The 23,864-nt window shown below is 60.8% G+C and overlaps 1 protein-coding gene across 1 annotated transcript in view; it reads left to right on the top strand.

Annotated features, from left to right (window-relative positions):
* LIMK1 (LIM domain kinase 1) overlaps positions 1-21,981 on the top strand; it is a 43,959-nt gene extending 21,978 nt beyond the window's left edge. Inside the window, exons 3-16 of the mRNA XM_050929237.1 lie at positions 8,549-8,687; positions 11,811-11,920; positions 12,943-13,149; positions 13,892-13,997; positions 14,085-14,269; positions 14,417-14,600; positions 15,009-15,095; positions 17,674-17,805; positions 18,259-18,318; positions 19,808-19,873; positions 20,114-20,270; positions 20,481-20,536; positions 20,735-20,892; positions 21,355-21,981. Of these exons, the coding sequence (XP_050785194.1) occupies positions 8,549-8,687; positions 11,811-11,920; positions 12,943-13,149; positions 13,892-13,997; positions 14,085-14,269; positions 14,417-14,600; positions 15,009-15,095; positions 17,674-17,805; positions 18,259-18,318; positions 19,808-19,873; positions 20,114-20,270; positions 20,481-20,536; positions 20,735-20,892; positions 21,355-21,517 (1,810 nt within the window). The 3' untranslated portion in view covers positions 21,518-21,981. The remainder of the gene's footprint in view (positions 1-8,548; positions 8,688-11,810; positions 11,921-12,942; positions 13,150-13,891; positions 13,998-14,084; positions 14,270-14,416; positions 14,601-15,008; positions 15,096-17,673; positions 17,806-18,258; positions 18,319-19,807; positions 19,874-20,113; positions 20,271-20,480; positions 20,537-20,734; positions 20,893-21,354) is intronic.
* Positions 21,982-23,864: the final 1,883 nt, after the last annotated feature.

The raw sequence follows: 23,864 nt of genomic DNA, 5'->3' as shown, positions 1-23,864 counted from the left end.
TCCCTGCCCCCTACAGCCCCACACCGACAGCCCCAGCCCCACTGCTCCTCACTCTGCATCCCTGCCCCCTACAGCCCCAGCCCCACTGCTCCTCACTCTGCATCCCTGCCCCCTACAGCCCCACACCGACAGCCCCAGCCCCACCGCTCCTCACTCTGCATCCCTGCCCCCTACAGCCCCAGCCCCACTGCTCCTCACTCTGCATCCCTGCCCCCTACAGCCCCAGCCCGACCGCTCCTCACTCTGCATCCCTGCCCCCTACAGCCCCACACCGACAGCCCCAGCCCCACCGCTCCTCACTCTGCATCCTGCCCCCTACAGCCCCAGCCCCACCGCTCCTCACTCTGCATCCCTGCCCCCTACAGCCCCAGCCCCACTGCTCCTCACTCTGCATCCCTGCCCCTACAGCCCCACACCGACAGCCCCTGCCCCACCGCTCCTCACTCTGCATCCCTGCCCCCTACAGCCCCACACCGACAGCCCCAGCCCCACCGCTCCTCACTCTGCATCCCTGCCCCCTACAGCCCCACACCGACAGCCCCAGCCCCACCGCTCCTCACTCTGCATCCCTGCCCCCTACAGCCCCACACTTACAGCCCCAGCCCCACCACTGCTCACTCTGCATTCCTGCCCCCTACAGCCCCAGCCCCACTGCTCCTCACTCTGCATTCCTGCCCCCTACAGCCCCACACCGACACCCCCAGCCCCACTGCCCCTCACTCTGCATCCCTGCCCCCTACAGCCCCACACCGACAGCCCCAGCCCCACCGCTCCTCACTCCATCCCTGCCCCCTACAGCCCCACACCGACAGCCCCAGCCCCACCACTGCTCACTCTGCATCCCTGCCCCCTACAGCCCCACACCGACAGCCCCAGCCCCACCGCTCCTCACTCTGCATCCCTGCCCCCTACAGCCCCACACCGACAGCCCCAGCCCCACCGCTCCTCACTCTGCATCCCTGCCCCCTACAGCCCCACACCGACAGCCCCAGCCCCACCGCTCCTCACTCTGCATCCTGCCCTCTACAGCCCCACACCGACAGCCCCAGCCCCACCGCTCCTCACTCTGCATCCCTGCCCCCTACAGCCCCACACCGACAGCCCCGGCCCCACCGCTCCTCACTCTGCATCCCTGCCCCCTACAGCCCCACACCGACAGCCCCAGCTCCACCGCTCCTCACTCTGCATCCCTGCCCCCTACAGCCCCAGCCCCACTGCTCCTCACTCTGCATCCCTGCCCCCTACAGCCCCAGCCCCACCGCTCCTCACTCTGCATCCCTGCCCCCGACAGCCCCAGCCCCACCGCTCCTCACTCTGCATCCTGCCCCCTACAGCCCCAGCCCCACTGCTCCTCACTCTGCATCCTGCCCCCTACAGCCCCACACCGACAGCCCCAGCCCCACTGCTCCTCACTCTGCATCCTGCCCCCTACAGCCCCACACCGACAGCCCCAGCCCCACCGCCCCTCACTCTGCATCCCTGCCCCCTACAGCCCCACACCGACAGCCCCAGCCCCACCGCCCCTCACTCTGCATCCCTGCCCCCTACAGCCCCACACCGACAGCCCCAGCCCCACCGCTCCTCACTCTGCATCACTGCCCCCTACAGCCCCACACTGACAGCCCCAGCCCCACCGCCCCTCACTCTGCATCCCTGCCCCCTACGGCCCCACACCGACAGCCCCAGCCCCAGCCCCACCGCTCCTCACTCTGCATCCTGCCCCCCTACAGCCCCACACCAACAGCCCCAGCCCCACTGCCCCTCACTCTGCATCCCTGCCCCCTACAGCCCCACACCGACAGCCCCAGCCCCACCGCTCCTCACTCTGCATCCCTGCCCCCTACAGCCCCACACCGACAGCCCCAGCCCGACCGCTCCTCACTCTGCATCCCTGCCCCCTACAGCCCCACACCGACAGCCCCAGCCCGACCGCTCCTCACTCTGCATCCCTGCCCCCTACAGCCCCAGCCCCACCGCCCCTCCCTCTGCATCCCTGCCCCCTACGGCCCCACATCGACAGCCCCAGCCCCACCGCTCCTCACTCTGCATCCCTGCCCCCTACAGCCCCACACCGACAGCCCCAGCCCCACCGCTCCTCACTCTGCATCCCTGCCCCCTACAGCCCCACACCGACAGCCCCAGCCCCACCACTGCTCACTCTGCATCCCTGCCCCCTACAGCCCCACACCGACAGCCCCAGCCCCACCGCTCCTCACTCTGCATCCCTGCCCCCTACAGCCCCACACCGACAGCCCCAGCCCCACCGCTCCTCACTCTGCATCCCTGCCCCCTACAGCCCCACACCGACAGCCCCAGCCCCACCGCTCCTCACTCTGCATCCTGCCCTCTACAGCCCCACACCGACAGCCCCAGCCCCACCGCTCCTCACTCTGCATCCCTGCCCCCTACAGCCCCACACCGACAGCCCCGGCCCCACCGCTCCTCACTCTGCATCCCTGCCCCCTACAGCCCCACACCGACAGCCCCAGCTCCACCGCTCCTCACTCTGCATCCCTGCCCCCTACAGCCCCAGCCCCACTGCTCCTCACTCTGCATCCCTGCCCCCTACAGCCCCAGCCCCACCGCTCCTCACTCTGCATCCCTGCCCCCGACAGCCCCAGCCCCACTGCTCCTCACTCTGCATCCCTGCCCCCTACAGCCCCAGCCCCACCGCTCCTCACTCTGCATCCTGCCCCCTACAGCCCCACACCGACAGCCCCAGGCCCCCCGCCGCTCACTCTGCATCCCTGCCCCCTACAGCCCCACACCGACAGCCCCAGCCCCACCGCTCCTCACTCTGCATCCTGCCCCCTACAGCCCCACACCGACAGCCCCACCGCTCCTCACTCTGCATCCCTGCCCCCTACAGCCCCACACCGACAGCCCCAGCCCCACCGCTCCTCACTCTGCATCCTGCCCCCCACGGCCCCACACCAACAGCCCCAGCCCCACCGCCCCTCACTCTGCATCCCTGCCCCCTACAGCCCCACACCGACAGCCCCAGCCCCACCGCTCCTCACTCTGCATCCTGCCCCCTACAGCCCCACACCGACAGCCCCAGCCCCACCGCCCCTCACTCTGCATCCCTGCCCCCTACAGCCCCACACCGACAGCCCCAGCCCCACCGCTCCTCACTCTGCATCCTGCCCCCCACGGCCCCACACCAACAGCCCCAGCCCCACCGCCCCTCACTCTGCATCCCTGCCCCCTACAGCCCCACACCGACAGCCCCAGCCCCACCGCCCCTCACTCTGCATCCCTGCCCCCTACAGCCCCACACCGACAGCCCCAGCCCCACCGCTCCTCACTCTGCATCCTGCCCCCTACAGCCCCACACCGACAGCCCCAGCCCCACCGCCCCTCACTCTGCATCCCTGCCCCCTACAGCCCCACACCGACAGCTCCAGCCCCACCGCTCCTCACTCTGCATTCATGCCCCCTACAGCCCCACACCGAGAGGACCAGCCCCACCGCTCCTCACTCTGCATCCCTGCCCCCTACAGCCCCACATCGACAGGCCCAGCCCCACTGCTGCTCACTGCATCTCTGCCCCCTATAACCCTACACTGACAGCCCCAGCCGCACTGCCCCTCACTCTGCATCCCTGCCCCCTACAGCCCCACACCGACAGCCCCAGCCCCACCGCTCCTCACTCTGCATCCCTGCCCCCTACAGCCCCACACCGACAGCCCCAGCTCCACCGCTCCTCACTCTCCAGCCCCACATTGACAGCCCCAGCCCTACCACTCCTCACTCTCCATCCCACCTCCCTCCAACCCACACTGACAGTCCCAACCCTCCTGCCCACCTGTCCAGCCCCACACTGACCACCCCAGCACCTGTTCTCCATACTCCACTGGAGCCCCACCCCCACCACTCCTCACTCTCCATCTCCGCCCTCTCCAGCCCCACACTGACAGCTCAGCCCCACTGCTCTTTACTCTTCATTCCTGTCCCCCCTCAGCCCTACACCAACACCCTGAGCCCCACTGCTTTCTCTCCAGCCCCACCCCCACAGCCCCAGCCCCACTGCTTCTCACTCTCAATCCCCACCCTCCAGCCCCACACCAATACCTCCAACACTCCTGCCCCGCATTTTCCATTCCTTACCCCCACGCCAGCCCTACACCAACATCCCACAACCTCTATCCCCACACTGACACCCGCAGCCCAATGCCTAACCCTACCCTCCATCCCCACACTGACAGCCCGACCCCCACCCCTCGCTCTCCATTCCCACACCCCCAAACTCCAGTCCCACACTCATACCCTCTACTCTAGCCCACAACCCCTGCCCCTCAGTCTCCATACTGCCCCCCACTCCAGCGTTACACTGACACTCCAGTGCCCCAACTCCAGCTCACCTCTCTCCATACCCTATGATCCTTACCCCTCACAGCTCTCATGAACAGTTCTCCCAGGCACATGCTCCCCACTTTTCTGCATGCCGCTTCTCTACCAGGTACATAAAAAGTGATCTTCCCATGCTGTGAGCTTCTCCACAGCAGTGTCCTGCCAGAGCCCGAGTTCCAGCAGGATACATCTGGAGCTATCGTGAATTGCACTGCTCATGCGTGCTGTGCAGTCCCAACATCTCCAGCAAGCCTAGCACCTGCTAGCGGGGTGGGAATGGGGGGGGTCGTGGAGAGCTGTAGACAAAGCACAGCAGCTGGGGCCTCCCCACCGGGACTGGGGGTTCATGGGGAGCAAAGGGTTCTGCTCATCTCCAGCAGCTGGAAATCGTTATGGTGAGTGCAGTGTGAGTCAGAGCACTGTGCCAGGCCTAAGGGCACATTGCCGTGGCGGGGGAGAGCAGCACATCTGCAGGATGGCACTGCCCAGACAATGGGAAAGACAGTGCTGCTCATGGAACTCATTCTTTAATGCATCTTGTACAGCGTGATGGTATCTCTTGCTGAGCACAGTCTGAGCCAGGCAGATCTGCGCTGCAGTGTGAAAGATGAGAACCAGCCAGGGACTCTTTGTACAGTGCCTAGCGCAGCGAGGCCTTGATCCCTGACTGGGGCCCTAGCTGCTACTGCACCACAAATTGAGTACATGTACGTCTGCACTTAAGATACTAGAGCGGTGCAGCTGCAGAGCTTCAGTGTAGACACTCCCTATGCTAACAGGAGGGATTTTGCCCTGAGAGGCAGTAGCTAGGTCCATGGAAGAATTCTGCCATCTGCCTAACGCTGTCTATACCAGACTCAGGTGGTATGACTGTCTCTGAGGGTGTGGATATTTTCACATGGATGTAAATTTCTAGTGTAGCCCAGGCCTGAGATTCCAGGCCTATTACCTGTCTGTGTTACTCTGAAGCCTGGAATATTGGCCTGGGCTACACTAGAAACCATGAAACCATGGAAACAGCTACAAGCATGATGGAAAGCTCTTTTTGTTCAGACTGTCACCAGGTTCAGTCACCCCTGAGATCCACAGTATGTTACCATCCAGTTCGCAGGCATTGGTAGCTTACACGTTCCAGCCGTGCGACATACAGCGAGGCACGGCGAGGGCGTGTCTGCACTGACAATGCTGCAGCAGCACAATGGAGTGCTTCAGTGAAGACGCGACCTATGTGGATAGGGGGAGTTCTCCCATGCCCCCGCCCGGAGAGGCAGCGGCTAGGTTGATGGAAGAATTCTTCCCTCCAGCAAGTGCTGCGTACCGCAGGGTTTCACTCGCACAGCTGTGGCTCTTGGGGTGTGGCTTCCTGGCCAATGGGGTCACAAGACTGCTATTCAGTTCCCTTCTCCTCCATCACCTGCTCACTCCATCCCCATGACTCACACAGACACCCCATCTGTAGCTAAACACATGTACGTTCCTAGTCTAGACTGGGCCCAAGCGTCTTCAGAGGTAACTCAACCATTCACCACCCATACTCTGCAGCTAATTGGGACTGATTGGCTGGGGGAGATGGCACAGATGTGGATCACTTCGCTCACCTGCCAAACCCATGCACCAGCCTGGGCTCCCAGCTCCAAGTACAGCTAACACGAGAGATGCTGTCGTGCTGTGGCCCCACTTCCCTCTGGGGCAGGTCCCAGGCTGTGGCTGGACAGCACGTGATGTGCACAAATCCATTGCTGCATTGCGGCCCACATGCAACAGGATGTGATTCTGTGACACTGCTTCCTCTTCTCCCCACACCAGGAGAAACCAAGAGCCAGTAGTGACCCAAACACAGCCAGTGCCTTCCCAATGCCCCACAGCGTTACCACACTGGGAACGTATCTCCGAGGGAGGGCTCCCTCAGCCATGGCGCCCGGCTGGAATTAGCGGGGGATCTGCAGGCAACACAGACAGGACACAGTTAGAGACCAGCAGTGGCTCCCCGAGCTACCGATCTGGGATGCTATTAGAGACCAATAGTGGTCACCCAAACTACAGAGCTCAGCCACAATTAGACACCAGGGGAGGCTACGTGAACTGCAGAGCCTGGACTGAATTAGAGATGGGGGTGTCTGTGTGAATAGTGGGGAAGGGTGGGTTAGAGACGGGGGTGTCAGTGTGAGCCAGGGGGAGGGGTGGGTTAGAGATGGGGGTGTCAGTGTGAGCCGGGGCAAGGGGTTGAATCAGTGTGAACCGGGGGGATGGGTGGGATTAGACATGGGGATGTCTGTGGGAGCCGGGGGATGGGACAAACATAGAGACTGCACGTGGCAAAGAATCCTGGGCCTGGGGCCTGACATCCGAAAGCCCTAGAGTGAGCAGGGGATGACAGAGAAGGGAACTGGAAGCCAGCATCACCTGGGCATCACTATATTGAGAACAGTCTGTGTGGGACCAGGCAGCTGGGAGTCCCCTAGCCACTGGTGCTGGGACTGGTGAGTGCCTTGTTGGCTGGCTGGTGGGCACACAGCGAGCAGGGCTCTCATCGCATGGTCAGAGAACGGGGATTGCCACTTACTGGGGCCCTCTGCAAAAGCCATGATCAACGACGGGAAATGGCCCTGGGTGGTTCCTGGCCTGGCTGCTGCAGCCTCTCCCTGCACAGGGTGCAGAATGGTCATGGCTTTTTCCAGAGCAGTAGAACGGGCTCTCTCCCCAAGGCAGCAGGCTGCTGTGGTGCTGCATGTGCTGATAACCGCTGGCCATCACAGCCCCGTCTGCCAGCCATTGCCATCCCCTGCTGAGCATAGTCCGTGGAGCCTTTGGCTCCGTCTCCACTATGGAGCCTGCCCATTGACCCAGAGGTGCTAGGTTCCCGGAGAAGCGCCGGCAGCACAGAGCGACGTGCAGTGATTGTGATCTCTCTGGGTATGTGTACGCTGCAGTTAGACACCCGCGGCTGGTCTGCGCCCACTGACACGGGCACGCGGGCTCAGGCTTAGGGCCTGGGCTGTAGGACCCTGCGAGGTGGGAGGATCCCAGAGCCTGAGCTCAAACACCTTTACCACAAGTAAACAGCCCTTAGCCCGGATCAGGGGGCGTCTACATGCAGTGTAGACATACATCTGCCCCAGAGCTGGAACAGCGGCTCTCCCAGAAGCGCACAGGAGGCTGGCAGCCCCCTGCCAGAGGAGCAGCGGTCTCTCTCTTTCTCCATCAGCATTTGGCACAGCTCAGAGGTGCCCACACAGATGGAGTCAGGGTTCCAGAGCTTCCCAGTTGCGCAGACACTGTCAGGCTGCAGCCCTGAACTCACGTCTGCTCTTCACTCTGCATGGGGGGATGGGGGGGCCTAAGCGTCACCAGGCTAGTTATGTGATGGGGGAGGGGCTGATTGTCCCTGGGGCAGTTACATGATGGGGGAGGGGCTGAATGTCCCTGGGACACACCCTGGTCCCAGGATGGGGGAGGGGTTGAGCGTAGCTGGGACCTGACCAGGAAGGGCTGAGCATTAACTCCTGCTATGCTGGGAGGGAGCGTGAGCCACCTGCCTTGTCACTGTCAGCCCAGGGGAAATGAGCAGGCCTGGGAGAGGCCAGCAGGATGCAGCGTGAGCTGGAGAGCAGGCGAAGCTGGCTGGACCCAATGCACGTCTGGTGCAATTCCCCTGCAGTCACTGGGACAGCCGCAGGGCCGGGGTGGGTTGGCGAGCGAGTGAGGAGTGAGGTCTGTAAGGTCACTTGGCTGTCTGCAGCTGCCAGGTCGCGGTGACATGGTGGCTCGTGCAGATGTGTGAGGGAGGGGAGCTTGGGTGGGGTGCGGGATGGGTGGCAAGGAGCAGAGACCGGCAGGGCCATACGGGAGGGATGAAGGGCAGCTCAGCATGGAGGGCCGGCGCTAGCTGGGGCAGCCCCCGTGCCCGGAGTATAGCAGCTAGTCCTCTACTGTGGGGTGCACAATCAGGGGCTGGGGCTGCAGATGCCGCGGACAGGCAGAGTTTCCTCTGCAAGGGCCCAGAGCTCAGCCCTGCAGCCATTTGGGGAGGTAGCGCACAGCAGGAGCAGCCCAGTCCCATGGTACTGCGCCTTTCCTGTGGCCGGGCAGTGGGGAGGGTCACGCTTGCATGGTGCCCTCGTTCGGATCCCAATAGGTCACGGGCAGGCTCTTCAAAGGGCTTTGCTATCCGTGATCCGCCCTCTTGCTACTGCAGGTGCTGTGAGTGCGGGGCCCTGCTGTCCCACCAGTACTACGAGAAGGATGGTCGCCTATACTGCAAGAAGGACTATTGGGCCAGGTTTGGGGAGCTGTGCCACGGCTGCTCAGAGCAGATCACCAAGGGGCTGGTCATGGTAAGTACCATTCATCAGAGCAGAGGCGTCGTCCCCTGTGAGCAGCCTGAATGTGGGTGCACCTAAGGAACAGCTTAAAGTGAGGGGCACAGGGCTCTGTGCGATCAGCCCAACCCGGGTGCGAGGCCTGACCCTATGCAGTCATTTACTCCGGTGGAGCACTGCCCAGCCAGACCGGCACTGAGATCAATGCTGTCACAGCGTGCAGACAAGCAGAGACTCAGGCCCAGGGCTCCTTGGATTCTGGGGATTCCCACAAACCTGATGGGCTTGTGGCTAGCAGTGACTGGACATTCCCAGCCCAGCTTCTCTGCAGGGCAGCGTGGGACATGACCTGGGGCTGAAGCTGAAGATGTGGGCGTTGCTAGCTAGTGTCATCTAGAGATGAGGTCATTGGAAAGGGGGTAGTTTCCAGCAGTGGGCGAGTAAATAAGTCACACACACAGCAGGGAGCCTGTCACACGTACCCAGCACCATGGTAGGAGAAGCCAGGTTCATGCACCAGCAGGGGAACTGGTACAGCTTCATGCTACAGGTAAGGGCCAGACTGGGAGCTGCGGCCACTGCCCACAAAGGGGAGGGCCAGGAATGATGTTGCTTTCCAGCAACCGGGCCCCTTGGCCATTGGAGGCGGGATTGAGGGGCTTGTTGATATCACTAATGTCACTGGATTTTGGGTGGAAACTTGTAACCTCAGATTTCTTGCCTGAGGCAGATAAGTGGCAATTAGTCAGGGAGCTGGGAGAATAGCCAGGGTGCACTGACGTGGTCGAGTGCCATATCCATCCCCTTTGCAGACAAGGGGTCAGTAGTGATACCCATAGGTGCTGGGGGATGCTGCCGCACCCCCTTGGTGGAAGTAGCAGTAAAAACCCAAATACGTGGTTTCAGCACCCCTGGTGGGACCGCAGTGATGGCAGTGGAGTCACGCCTGGTGAGAGAGGTTCCAGCCCCAGGAGTTAACGGGACATTGTCACGTCAAAAGCGACTCAAACCTCCTGTCCTCCATTCCTGGGGAGCCCCAAGCTGACAGCACTGGCAGTCTCACCTCCCTGTCCGTGACTCACTCTGCGTCTCACTCGCTCAGCGTGGGCAGCACAGAGCTGCTGATACCTCTTGCTTCTGTTTGTCTGGTGGGCCCTCTGTGGGGAGCGATTTGGCGCAGGTTTTACTGGCAAACTCCCAACCTTCCCCGTGCGAGCAGCTGTGCTAGTCAGTGCCGTGCTGGGGCTGCAGCGCCCGCTCAGCACGCAGGGTTTGGACTGCAGGGGATGTTTATATCCGACAGTCACTACCTGCCAATTGATTGCCTTTCTGTTCATGAACACTGTCCTGCTGGGTTCATACAGCTTCACCCCAGCACATGTGGACAGGGCCTCTGAGACTGAGCCCAGGGATCCCCCAGGGCCTGGGCCTCTGAGACAGAGCCCAGGGGTCCCACCCCAGGAATGGGCCTCTGAGACTGAGCCCAGGGGTCCCCCTAGGACCAGGGCTTCTGAGGCTGAGCCCAGGGGTTCCCCCATGGCAGCTCTCCTCCATGCTCGAATCTCTTTCCGAACCCCAGGGCTTAACCTGTGCATGTCCTGCATGCCCCCCAGGAGAGCCTGTCCCCGCCCAGGTCACCCCAGAAGAGCTGTGTTCGGAGGTCTGGTCCAGCCAGGCAGGGAGCCGAGTCAGCAAGTGCCTTCCGGGCAGCCCTGCCTCTGCACTTCCCGTCTCCTACCCAGGGTGCTTCAGTGAAGTGCTGTCATTGCCACAGCGGGGAAAGGCTGGGCTGGGGAGGCCAGCCATGTGACTATGCTGCAGCCCAGGGCACTTCCCCTTGTTTACAAGCACAGGGCAGGGAGGGGCTCTTTGCCCCACCCCAGCCACGGGATGTAGTGCCCTGGCCATGAGAGCAGGCCCTGGGGTCCCATCCAGGCTGTCCCCACTGGGCAGGGCTGCTCCCAGGGCTTTGTCCAGCCAGGGGCAAAGAGCTCTCACCCTCAGCAGCCTTGGCCTGGCCATCAGGGCGCGTTTTCCTTTACTACATCTAATCCTGTGATTCCTGAGGTGCCCTGGCTGAGTAGCTGCCCTCCCTGCTCGGGCTCTGCAGGGCCTTAGTGCTGTCCCTGTCCCCCACTTGTCCCTAGGCCAGCTCCCTGAATCTCCTCTCACTGTGGGCTCCCTCCAGCCCCGGAGCCTGTCTGGCTTTTCTCCTGAGGCACCCAGAGCAGAGCCTGGTGATCCTGGCTCTGGCTCCCCAAGCAGGAGAGAAGGGCCGGGCCCCTCCCTGCTAGGGCACGAGGCCATCACTCCACACCACCTCACAGACAGATCCCTGCCTGGCGGGCTCCCCTCACCGCCTGGCTGGGGGTGAGCTCCCAGCACATGGCATGTGAGAGGCGGACTCCTGCAGCAGGGAGCAGGGATCCAAGCCCTGAAGGCAGGATCCCTGGTGCAACCCCTTAGAAGAGGACTTGGGGTAATCTTGCTTCAGAGCCTGGCCCAGAGCCACGAGGGGGCCCAGGGTTGCCGTTCCTTGTGCCCCAAATGCAGTTGAGGAATAGTGGGGCAAAGCACTGCCTGGCCAGACCTGCTCCAGCTGCTGTCGCACCCCCGGTGCTGAGGTTCCTGTAGAGGAGGCACAAAGCTGTCAGAGCTGGCTCCTCTCCTACCAGAGGGCCCCTGCATGGGGGAGTTTCTCAGGGGGCTTTACTGCTGTGTGGTATGTTGGTGCCAAGGAGCCACCTAGCACCAGCGAATGGGGCCCGGTGTCCATGGGCAGAGCTCACGGGCAGAGGACCAGAGAGGAGGAATGGGCTATAGCACAGGGCAGCAGGGAAGTGGATCTTTGCCAGTGGCACCATGAGGCTGCCGGGGTTCAGAGCAGGGATGCAGGATGTAACTCCTGCCTCGCCCCATCATTGGCCTAGACCCCCCATGAACCAGTCGCATGCGCCTGTCCAGCTGTGGGGCCAGCAGCCTGTGGGGCTCAGGCCCAGCTGCAGGAGGCTCTTCCAGGCACAGCAGAGGAGTGGATTGGGCAGGATGCTTGGCCCAGCGCTCGCCCGGCTGCTGCCTGAGCGGTGGGGGTGCAGCCAGGTGTGCACGCTCAGCCCTCGCTCTGTCTCTCCTGAACAGGTGGCTGGGGAGCAGAAATACCACCCGGAGTGCTTCAGCTGCCTCAGCTGCCGGGCGTTCATCGGTGACGGCGACACCTACGCGCTCGTGGAGCGCTCCAAGCTCTACTGGTATGTGGGGCTGGGGTCACACCCCTCCCCCCGGGGCCGGGCTCACGTCCCCTCCCACCCGGGCCAGCGTCATGCCCCCTACAGGGGCACAGTCACACCCACAGGGGCCCACCGCAAACAGCAGTGGCAATGATTCCAGCAGGTACTCGACTAGTGGCCAATGGGCTGATCCATTCCAGCGGGCGGGGGGGGGGGTACCGGACTAGTGGCCGGGGGGCTGATCCATTCCAGCGGGCGGGGGGGGGTACCGGACTAGTGGCCAGTGGGCTGATCCATTCCAGCGGGTGGGGGGGTACCGGACTAGTGGCCAGTGGGCTGATCCATTCCAGCAGGTGGGGGGGTACCGGACTAGTGGCCAGTGGGCTGATCCGTTCCAGCAGGCGGGGGAATACCGAACTAGTGGCCAATGGGCTGATCCATTTCAGCGCGTGGGTGGGTGGGGGGTACCGAACTAGTGGCCAGTGGGCTGATCCATTCCAGCACGTGGCAGGGGTACCAGACTAGTGGCCAGTGGGCTGATCCATTCCAGCGCGTGGCAGGGGGTACCAGACTAGTGGCCAGTGGGCGGATCCATTCCGGCATGTGGGAGGGGGGTACTGGGCTAGTGGCCAATGGGCTGATCTGGGCCATCCTGTGTTGTCCCACTAACTCTTGGGACTGCTATGGCCCCACTGTGCACCTGTCCTTGGGCCCACGTCCCAGTGCAGCCTTCTGGACACAGTGGGGAGAGTGGGGCAGAGTATAGCCCAGCTGTGGCACATTGCAGAGTGGGTGCTCAGCGAGTCCTCCTCTTGGGACATGCCACAGACTGAAATGCACTGTTAGGGAGCACAGGGTGAGCCCCAGCCTGCTGTTCACTGCCTCTCCTGAGAGGGGCTGTTCCCCTCCACGGGCCAGCGCCTGGGTCCCCCTTGCCCTGAACCCATCTGCAAAGAAAAACTGCTAACAAACTGCTCATGGCTTCTCTCCTGTCTCCCCCGGCTGGGTCTCTGCCTCGCTGCCCTCCTCCCCACCTCTCCCAGCGGGCACTGCTACTACCAGATGGTGGTGACCCCGGTGATAGAGCAGATCCTGCCGGACTCCCCGGGTGCCCGGATCCCACACACTGTCACACTGGTGTCCATCCCAGCCTGCAGCGACGGGAAGCGAGGGCTCTCTGTGTCCATTGACCAGCACTGCAGCTCCCAGGACTGTGGCTCAGAACACTCCCACACGGTCCGGGTCCGAGAGTAAGTATCTGCCCCGGGGCAGGGGGACGATGCTCTAGCACCAGCAGGGAGAGGGGAGCATTCCACAGGTAGCAGGCTTGGGGCTAGTGGGCACAGATCTCCCTGGTGCAGTGGGAGCCCCTCTGCCAGTTCTCACAGCTCTGTGCGTGGGGAGGAGGCCAAAGAGCCCTGCAGACTGAATCCAGCCCCCCCACCCCATGCACACACCCTGCTTCACCCTTCTGAGGGGTGGGAGTTCACATCCCGTCTAGTGCCAGAAAGGAGGGCCCCAGGTAGAGCCACTTGCAATGGGATCTGTGTGTGCAGCACCAAAACCATCCCCCAAACCCCTTTGCCTAAGGGGCCACTGAGCAGCCAAGAACAGGGGAGAATACCTCCGCCTCGAGAACAGGGGAGAATCCTCCAGACCTGAGAACAGGGGAGAATCCCCCCGCCCTGCCCAAGTGGAGGACACAGAAGCCACTGGGGCTGGGGGTGTCTGGGCCAGTCTCTTGCAGGGGTGGCTGGGGCATTAGCCTGTGGTGCTGGGGGTGACCAGGTGTCATTTTGTATGCAGGGGGGCGGGGGGCACTGGTGCCTTCTCTGCCCCCAGTGGGTGAAACCTAAAAGCCTCTTGGCTGTGTGGGGTGAGGATGCCTGGGACCCTCGAACTCCATCCAGGGGGCTGGACGTGGGGCTGCGTGAGCCTGTCGCCTTGCAGGTGTGGCGGGAGCTCACTGCACTGTGTGTGCCCTGTCCCCAGAGTGAACCCTGACTGCATCAGCCCCGACATGAAGAACTCCATCCACATTGGAGACCGTATCCTGGAGATCAACGGCACCCCCATCAGGCACGTTCCACTGGACGAGGTACGTGCCCTCCCCATGCTCCCCCAGCCAGCCGGCAGGACCTAGGCAGCTGCCCAGGGACCTGAGTCCCTCACTCTGTGCCTGCAGATTGACCTGCTCATCCAGGAGACCAGCCGCCTCCTCCAGCTGACCATAGAACACGACCCCCACGAGGTGGTGGCCCGAGAGTCGGCGCTGGAGAGCAGCTCCCTGGCCGACCTGCACAGCCCCCAGCGCTCACCGGCCTGCATGCCTGGCGGTGAGGCCAGCGCTGTCAGCCAGAGGACAGTCATGTAAGGACAGAGCTACACGCATGCCCAGCATGCTGCTGGGTGGGCCGAAGGAAGGGTTGAGGGGGTGAGAGCTCCGGTGGGATAGAACCTGGGGCCCCTGTGGCCATGGCCCAGCTGACTTGCTGTGTGCTTTGCCTGGCTCTGCAGGAGGAGCTGCAGCATCGACAAGTCCCCGTGCTCCAGCTCCTTGGGCTCCCCTGCCTCCCAGCGCAAGGACATCAGCCGCTCCGAGTCGCTCCGCATCGTCTCCCGCACGCATCGCATTTTCCGTCCCTCAGACTTGATCCACGGCGAGGTGCTGGGGAAGGGCTGCTTTGGACAGGCCATTAAGGTACCGCCCACCCAGCTTGGGCCTCCGCTGGTCCCCATACCCACCCATCTGGTAACCCAGCTTCCCCTCTCGCCCCTCGCTCCCTGGTTAACCCTCCCCACTCTCTAAGCTGAGAGCCCAGGAGAGCAGCGGCCAGGCCCCTCAGGCCACTGTCAGGGTTTGCATTGCAGATCCCTGTCCCTTCTCCCAGTGTCACCTGTGTGATGGGCTCATCTCCCTTGTCCCCCTATTATCCTGTAACTGTCCCACCACACGGGGAGGTGGGTCTCCCAGTGGCTGCCATAGAGAGGTGAGGGCCCTTCCCCACTCCAGTATCCATTGCAGCCCCACCCTGCTGAGAAATGCTCCTTGCAGCAGGGAGCTGCGGGGATGTGGCTGCTCTCCCAACACTCTGCCCCTCTCTGCCAGGTGACGCACCGGGAGACAGGCGAGGTGATGGTCATGAAGGAACTGATCCGCTTTGATGAGGAGACCCAGAGGGCATTCCTCAAAGAGGTGAGTCCACCCTGCTTGCTGTCCCTGAGCCCTGATCTCGCTCCAAACACACCCTGGCCCATCACAGTCTCTGTCCTTCAACCCTGATCCTGATCCAACCCAGTCTCTGTCCCTCTCCTACTCCTCAAGGCTGCAGGAAGGCTTTTCATACTGTCTCAACAGACCTCATGAGCAAACTAGGGACACCTAGATGCACTTACTGTAAGATGTTTGCACAACTGGCTGGAAAACCGCACTCAGAGAGTAGTTATCAGTGGTTCACAGTCAAGCTGGAAGGACATAACGAGTGGAGTCCCGCAGGGATCTGTCCTGGGTCCGGTTCTATTCAATAGCTTCATCAGTGATTTAGATAATGGCACAGAGAGTACACTTATAAAGTTGGCAGATGATACCAAGCTGGGAGGGATTAAAATTCAAAATGATCTGGGCAAACTGGAGAAATGGTCTAGAGCAGGGGTTCTCAAACTGGGGGTCGGGACCCCTCGGCGGTCGCGAGGTTATTACATGGGAGGTCAGCCTCCACCCCAAACCCCACTTTGCATCCAGCATTTATAATGGTGTTAAATATATAAAAAGTGTTTTTAATTGGGGGGGGGTCGCACTCAGAGGCTTGCTATTTGAAAGGGGTCACCAGTACAAAAGTTTGAGAACCACTGGTCTAGAGTTGATAGGATGAAATTCAATAAGGACTAATGCAAAGTACTCCACTTAGGAAGGAACAATCAGTCGCACACATACAAAATGGGAAATGACTGCCTAGGAAGGAGTACTGCGGAACGGGATCTGGGGGTCAGAGTGGATCACAAGCTAAATATGAGTCAACAGTGTAACACTGGTGCAAAAAATCACTGTGGGCTGTATTAACAGGAGTGTTGTAAGCAAGACACGAGAAGTAATTCTTCCTCTCTACTCAGCACTGTTACTCAGCTGGAGTATTGTGTCTGGTTCTGAGCACCATACTTCGGGAAAGATGTGTACAAATTCAAGAAAGTCCAGAGAAGAGCAACACAAATGATGAAAGGTCTAGAAAACATGACCTCCGAGGAAAGATTGAAAAAATTGGGTTTGTTTAGTCTGCAGAAGAGAAGACTGGGAGGGGACATGATAGCAGTTTTCAAATACGTTAAACGTTGTTACAGGGAGGAGGGTGATAAATTGTTCTCCTTAGCCACTGAGGACAGGACAAGAAGCAATGGGCTTAAATTGCAGCAAGGGAGGTTTAGGTTGGACATTAGAGCTTTGTAACTGTCAGGGTGGTTAAGCGCTGGAACAAATTGCCAAGCGGCGTTCTGGAATCCCTGTCACAGGTTTTAAGAACAGGTTAGACAAATCCTGGGGATGGTCAGAGTCAGACAATCCTTAGTCCTGCCTCAGTGCAGGGGACTGGACTAGGTGACCTCTTGGTGTCCCTTCCAGCCTGACATTTCTATGACTCTGAGGGGACCCAGCCCAGTGGGGGCAGGGGAAAGGCCCTTTCTTGGACTCCGTCCCTGCCCTCTTGGGCTCTCAGCGGTTTGGCCAGGCAGCCAAGGCTGGCCAACAGGCAGCAGCGCTGTGTTAGGCTACTCACTTTGTGACCCCATCGCAAAATGTAATTGTGAACAGGGAATTGTCATTGAGTGGGAGCATTTCTAGTGGGGTCCTGCAGGGATCGGTTCTGGGCCCTAGGCTATGTAACCTTTTTTATCAATGACCTGAAAGAGAACACAAAACCATCACTGCTAAAGTTTGCAGATGACAGAAGACTTGGGGGATGGTAAATAACGAAGAGGACAGGTCACTGTTTCAGAGAGATCTGGATCACTTGGTAAACTGGGCACAAGCAAACAATGTGTGTTTTTAATACAGCTAAATGTAAATGTCTATGGAACAAAGAGAGTCAGCCACACTGCCCTTGGAAGCAGGGACTCTGAAAAAGATGTGCAGGTCGTGGTGGATAATCAGCTGAACAGGAGATCCCAGTGCAATGCTGTGGCCAAAAGGGTTAATGTGATCCTGGGAGGCATAAACGGGAATCTCAAGTAGGAGCAGGGAGGTTATTTTTCCTCTGTATGTGGCACTGGTGTGACCACTGCTGGAATCCTGTGTCCAGTGCTGGTGCCCGCAGTTCATAAAGGATGTTGGTAAATTGGAGAAGGTTCAGAGAAAAGCACAAGAATTATTAGAGGATTAGAAACCTGCCTGATAGTGATTGACTCAAGCAGCTTTATCAATTTAGCCTAAGAAAGAGAAGGGGTGAGCTGATCTCAGTCTGGAAGTACCTACCTGGGGAACAGAAATTTGGCTCTTCAGTCTAGCAGACAAAGGTCTAACAAGACCCAACAGCTGGAAGCTGAAACTGAACAGGGGTAGATTAGAAATAATTGAGTTTTTTTAACAGTCAGAGTAATTAACTCTTGGAACAACTGATAAGGGTTGTGATGGATTCTATTTTAAATCAAGATGGGCCATTGCTCTAGGAATAAATGTGGGGCAGGTCTCCGGCCTGTGCTCTACAGGGGTCAGACTAGATGGCCTCAGTGACCCTGCTGGCCTTGAGATCCATGAAACGATGACCATGGTGCTTTGGCTCCCATAGGTGAAAGTGATGCGATGCCTAGAGCACCCCAATGTGCTGAAGTTTATCGGGGTGCTGTACAAGGACAAGAGGTTGAATTTCATCACAGAATACATCAAGGGGGGGACCCTACGAGGCATCATAAAGAGCATGGTGAGTAGGGGAGCTGCCCCGGCCTAGAGCTCCAGGCACAACTCGGGGGTTGGACATGAGAAATCTTGGACATTATGACACTGTTGGTAGAACGTACGTCTTTGAGGTGGCTGGGCTGTGCCTGTGCAGATGGTGGCCAGGGCTCTCCTGGGGCAGGGGTGGCTGGGCTGTACCCATTGGACGATGGCCAGGGCTCTCCTCGGGCAGGGGTGGCTGGGCTGTGCCCATTGGATGATGGCCAGGGCTCTCCTGGGGCAGGGGTGGCTGGGCTGTGCCCATTGACGATGGCCAGGGCTCTCCTGGGGCAGGGGCGGTTGGGCTGTGCTCATGCAAGCCGTTGCTGAGCGCTTCTGGGCAGCCTCAGAGCCATGGCCCAGGGCCTGCTGCAGGACAGGGCGTGCAGGCAAGCACCCCTTCCCTCTCCTGCCACTAATGGAACCCTTCCACCCACAGGACAGCCAGTACCCATGGAGCCAGCGCGTGAGCTTTGCCAAGGACATTGCGTCTGGCATGGTGAGTGTGGGATCTCAGCAGAGGTGTTGCCCATCGGTTGAATTGCTGTGGGAGTGTTTGCTGTGCACATACACACCTGGCTTATTGGTGGGGGCAATGGGACACTCCAAACAAAGGTACACGAGGGAATGCATGCAGGGGAACCAGTGGGGTAAGTCCGGTGGTCCGGTCCGGTCCGCCATACCAGTAAGATATTTATAGCTGGTATAGCCTACCGGAAAGACAGAGGAGGAGCCTGCCCCCAGCCCTTCCATGGGGCGGTGTCTCCTCTGTCTGTATAGCAGCCCCACCGGAGGACTGGGGGCGGGGAGCTGTCGGCATTCTGCTCCTTTCCTTTCTGCGGTGCCCAGTGGGGAAATGAACAGAACGCCGGCAGCTCCTCTGGTGCGGCTGTACCGCTCCCAGCCTGGCCCCCAGCCCTTCTACACAACTGCCTCTCCTGAGTCCTCCGGCCCGGAGTCTCCGGTGCAGCAGGAAGAGGACAGAGCCCCCCCGCAGGTAATGTGGGATGGATGTGGATCATGGGGAGGGGACGGGAGAGTGCAGGGGCCTCAGGCTTGGGACGGGGTGGGGAGGAGTCACGTGGGGACGTCCCATACCCCCCCCCCCTTTGTGTCCCTCCCATGCGTGCAGCATACCGGCAAGAAACGATTTCTACTTGCACCACGCAGGGGAACAGTCGGGAGCTCAGTCTTCGCCTATAGATGCTGTACATGTACAGACAGGCACAGTACGGGTGTTTATGGGGGCATTGCTGTGCACATACAGGCAGGAGCGCTGTGCAGGGGGTTATGGGGGAGTTGCTGTGTATATAGAGGTGAGAGTGCTGTGCAGGTATTTATGGGGGTGTTGCTGTACATCTACAGGCGGGGGCACTGTGCAGGTATTTATGGGGGCATTGCTGTACATCTACAGGCGGGGGCACTGTGCAGGTGTTTATGGGAGTGTTGCTGTGTATGTAGAGGTGGGGGCACTGTGCAGGTGTTTATGGGAGCGTTGCTGTACATGTGTGGGCAGGGGCACTTTATGGGTATTTATGGGAACGTGCAGGCCGGGGTGGTGTGTGGGTTTTTCTGGGGGCATAGCTGTGTATGTGGGGGCGGGGCACTGTGCAGGTGTTTAGGGGTGCGTTGCTGTACATGTACAGGCGGGGGTGCTGTGCGGATGTTTAGGGGGGCATTGCTGTGCATGTACAGCGAGGGCACTGCGCAGGTGTTTATGGGAGCGTTGCTGTGCATGTACAGCGAGAGCACTGTGCTGGTGTTTAGGGGGTTGTTGCTGTGCATGTACAGGTGGGGGCGCTGTGTGGGTGTTTATGGGGGTGTTGCTGTACATGTACAGCGGAGGCGCTGTGCAGGTGTTTATGGGAGCGTTGCTGTGCACGTACAGGCAGGGGTGCCATAGGCAGCGTTGAGTGCCAGCATGCTGCCCCCATGTAGGAGGGTGCAGTGAGTTGGTGCCGTTCTGACCTCGGTCCTTGCTCCCCCAGGCCTATCTGCACTCGATGAACATCATCCATCGTGATCTCAACTCTCACAACTGCCTGGTGCGGGAGGTAAGTGCTGCTGTTTGCTGAGCCAGGCCCGGGTGCCATCTTGGCCTCCGCACAGAGCCCTGGACCTGGCTGGGAGCCGGGCAGGCGGCCGGCAGCCGTGGCTGAGAAGGCCCAGGCTGGTGTGCGGCAGGGGCTGTCTCCAGACTCGGCGCTGCGTGGTTCTGCTACCATGAGTGGCTGCAAGCAGCTGCCTTGGCCTCTGCCTGCCGCCAGTGACCTGTGCCCGTCTCTCCTGCTCAGAACAGGAGTGTGGTGGTGGCCGACTTCGGGCTGGCCCGGCTCATGGTGGATGAAAAGAACCAGCCTGAGCAGCTCAAGAACCTGAAGAAACCGGACCGCAAGAAACGCTACACGGTGGTGGGGAACCCCTACTGGATGGCCCCGGAGATGATCAATGGTAAGCGGAGAGGCTAGGGCACGGTTGGGAGCTCCAAGCCCGGGCTCTGCCCCAGTGGCAGCCAGGGTATCGCGGGCATCTGCAGCCGGGGGGCACATCCATGACCTGGCAGTGCTGGGCCTGCCTGTCCTCACGCCACCGGAGGGCAGTGTAAGGGGCAGGGGGAAGCAGGGCCTGGTGGGGGCTGACCCGTCTCCTCTCTCCCTGCAGGCAGGAGCTATGATGAGAAAGTCGACATCTTCTCGTTTGGCATTCTCTTGTGCGAGGCAAGTGTCTTCCCAGGGGCTCAGAGCTGCTGTGCATCCCTGCAGCCCTGCCCCACCCCCTTCTGCGCCTTGCCCAGCCCCCCAGTTCCTGTGTCCGGGTGTCCCTGCAGCGCTAGGTGGCTTCATGCTGCCTGGACGGAGCTCTCCATTGAGTTGTGCTGGGTCCCACTCCTAACCTCTGTGCTCCCCCAACCCCAGATCATCGGCCGGGTCAGCGCCGACCCCGACTACCTGCCCAGGACCATGGACTTCGGCCTCAACGTGCGAGGGTTCCTGGAGCGATACTGCCCTCCTGCCTGCCCCCCAAGCTTCTTTCCCATCGCCGTGCACTGCTGCGACCTGGACCCTGAGAAGAGGTGAGCAGGGGAGCCCTGGCCAGCCCCAGGCAGTGAGTGTGGGAGAGAAAGGGACCGCTGGTCCCATAAACGCTCGCACAGTGCCCCCTGCCTGTACACGCACAGCAATGCCCCATGCACCTGGCTCCCTGCTGATGGAACGAGAGAGTCTGGGCTGGAGGGGGGAATTGAACAGTGCTCCTGCCCCCTGCAGAGGGCACTTTCCCCCTGGGGCTGTGGGGTCTCTGACCCTCATGCTAAGCTCAGACTGGGTGAGGAGAGGTCTGACCCCTGTGTCCCGGGATGCTGGGGGGGAGGGTCTGACCTCCATGCTCAGGGTGCTGCGGGGAGGGGTCTGGCCCAAGCGGTCAGGGTGCTAGGGGGGAGGGTCTGATCTTTGTGCCCAGGGGGCGAGGGATTGCCCTTGTGCTGGGGGAAGGGTTCCCCTCGTGCTCAGGATCTAACCTGGCCTCTCTCCCCCAGGCCCTCCTTCCCCAGGCTGGCACAGTGGCTGGAAGCACTGCACATGCACCTGGAGATCCACCTGCCGCTGAGCTCGCAGCTGGAGCAGCTGGATCGGGCCTTCTGGGAGTCGTACCGGCGGGGCGAGGGCGGGCTGCCCATGCACCCCGAGGTCCCTGACTGAGCACCGGGCCGCAGGCAGCAGCCAGCCCCTGGCGTGGGGGAAGAGCTCTCACACGCTCCTCCCTCACACTCACAACGCATGGGGAGCACAGCCCAGAGGGCAAGCACTGCCCCCTCCTGCCACCGGCCCCCCCAGGGCTGGATCTCTGGGGTGCCTCAGCAGCAGCCGGTGGCCAAGCCCTCTCAACAAGGCCAGTTTGGTTGCTACCCTTGCCGTTTGCCGTTCAGTTCCCTTGGGGGAGCCAGCCCTCCCCACCCACTGCACTTTCCCTGCATCCCTGCCCATGGCCCCCACGGGACGGCAGCAAGCCGCCGGTCCTGAATGTACATAGCCCCTCCCCATGCGGAGCCTGCAGCATGCTGGGTGTGCGGCAGCCTGCCATGCGGCAGGACCTGCAGGAGCTGAGTGCAGCCTGCAGCCCCACTCCCTGGGGAGCCGCCTGCCTGCACGGCCCTTTGCACACTCCTCAGCTCCAAACCCGGGCTCTGCCCCAGTGGCTGGGGGGCACTAGGCCTCACTCAGAGCCTGCAGGGTGCCCCGGCCTTCCCCTGTGCAGCCGCTTGGCCTGTCAAAGTGGTGCCTTGGGTTTGTGAACTTGCATTGCAAAGCTGAAGGGTTCTCTGGGCCCGTGGGAGCTCAGCGGCGCTCTGCGGGCAGGCGTGTGCATGCGTGTGATGGGGTGCATGTGCAAGTCAGGCGTGTGTCTCTCTGATGGTGCCGGGAGGGAGGGTGTTGCTTCAGGGCTGGATGCCTCTGATCCCAGTAGATAACTGTTGCAATGCCCCCTCTGTAGAGATGGCTGGGGTCCCACAAACTCTTTCTTTTCCATCTTGGAATCCCTGTGTGTCACTCCCCCTTACCCTCTCCTCCCTGGGCCTACAGCCCCCGTCTCTTTGCTAGTGCTTAGTTCAGTGCAAGAACACCTTGGCATGAGGCCAACTGGGTCGGAGAAGGGGACCTGGGCCCTCCAGCAGAGGGGAGCACTCCCAGAGGGGGTCTGAGCCCATTCCTGCCCTGCTGGCAGGCTGCCGGGGCCTCTGCTCTCCTCTGGCACATCCCCTCTCTCATTAAACGTCTCCCAGCTCTGCTCAGGGGCCTTGGCCTCTCTTGTGCCCTGGTGTTCTAGGAGCCAGCTCCCCTCTCTCTAGGACTGCACTGTGTATCTCCCGGGCCATGACACTCCCTGCTTCCGTGTTCACGCCGCGTCCGCCTGAGGTCCCAGCTGCAGAGCCCAAGCCAGAGGGACAGGAGCCCTCCTGGGTGACTGGCTGTGAAGCTCCCCCAGCCAAATTCCTGTTGAGCAGGGGTGAGGCACCCGCCGACGTGAGCGAGTTGGGCGGGGTAGGAGCATGGCTATGCTCTGGGTGTGTCTCTTGTGTGGCGGTGTCTTGCCTGCGTGCATGAGAAGGAGAGAATACGTGCTGGGAGTCCCTTGAAGGGGGCGCAACGCCCTGCACATGTAGCTGGAGCGTCTCTTCTCCCGTAACTGTACAGTGATGTGCATGTCTCTGTTGCAGCGTATGTGACTCCTGCTCCCTTCACATGCCTACGAAGGTGTCCCTCTGTGGAGGGTGTGCACCCCCACCCCTCCCCGTTTGTCACAGGCCCACAGCTCTGGGTTTTCTGAACCAGGGGAGAGGCTGTGGGGGGACACAGTTGGTTTCATTTCCTTTCCCACCCACTACAAAGTCTCCATGAGGGGGCTGCTGACCCGTTGCCCAGCACCATGCGGGGTCTTTGTGGGAAAGCACTGGCAAAGGGGCTCTGGTCTGGAGGGCGCCCCCCGGTGGTTTTTGCAGTGCGGTGCTGTTCATGCTACGTTTATTCAGGTTAATTTTCTGTAATATATTTAAAGAGAAGAGTTTGTATTATTTTTTCATATGGCTGCCATGGCGATTTGGAGTTTGCCATTGTCACTCTGCCTCAGTTCTGCTTACAGGAAGCATTCAAACTGTGAAGCGTCTCTGCGCACTTTTACCTGGAAGTAAAACCGATGTCCTCGGAGGCGGGAAGGAGAATTCTCAAACTGTGATGTAACAAGTCATGACTCAATAAATCCAGTCCTTCCCCTCTGACTGCCTCGCTCAGCACAGCAGGGCCCTGCCCTGCCATCTCCGCTGGTGGCCCCTCTGGAGGTGTTGGTGGTTCAGGCCACCACACGATGGCCCCCAGTCACTCCTTCATTGAGCCACGTGCCCCAAGGCTGTGGTGGCTCATCCTCTGTCTCAAACAGCATCAACTTCTAGGCTGTCCCAGTTTGCGTGCCCAGGAGTCACTGGCAAAGTGTCTGGGCTCCCTGGACAGTCCTGGGGAGTCACCCAGCAGAGCCCCCATTCCTGATATGACG

Source organism: Gopherus flavomarginatus, chromosome 19 (genome assembly GCF_025201925.1).
Source record: "Gopherus flavomarginatus isolate rGopFla2 chromosome 19, rGopFla2.mat.asm, whole genome shotgun sequence".
In the NCBI taxonomy this organism is placed as follows: Eukaryota; Metazoa; Chordata; order Testudines; family Testudinidae; genus Gopherus; species Gopherus flavomarginatus.
Note: the sequence above shows the minus strand (reverse complement) of the source record. Positions and strands in the feature narration are given on the sequence as shown.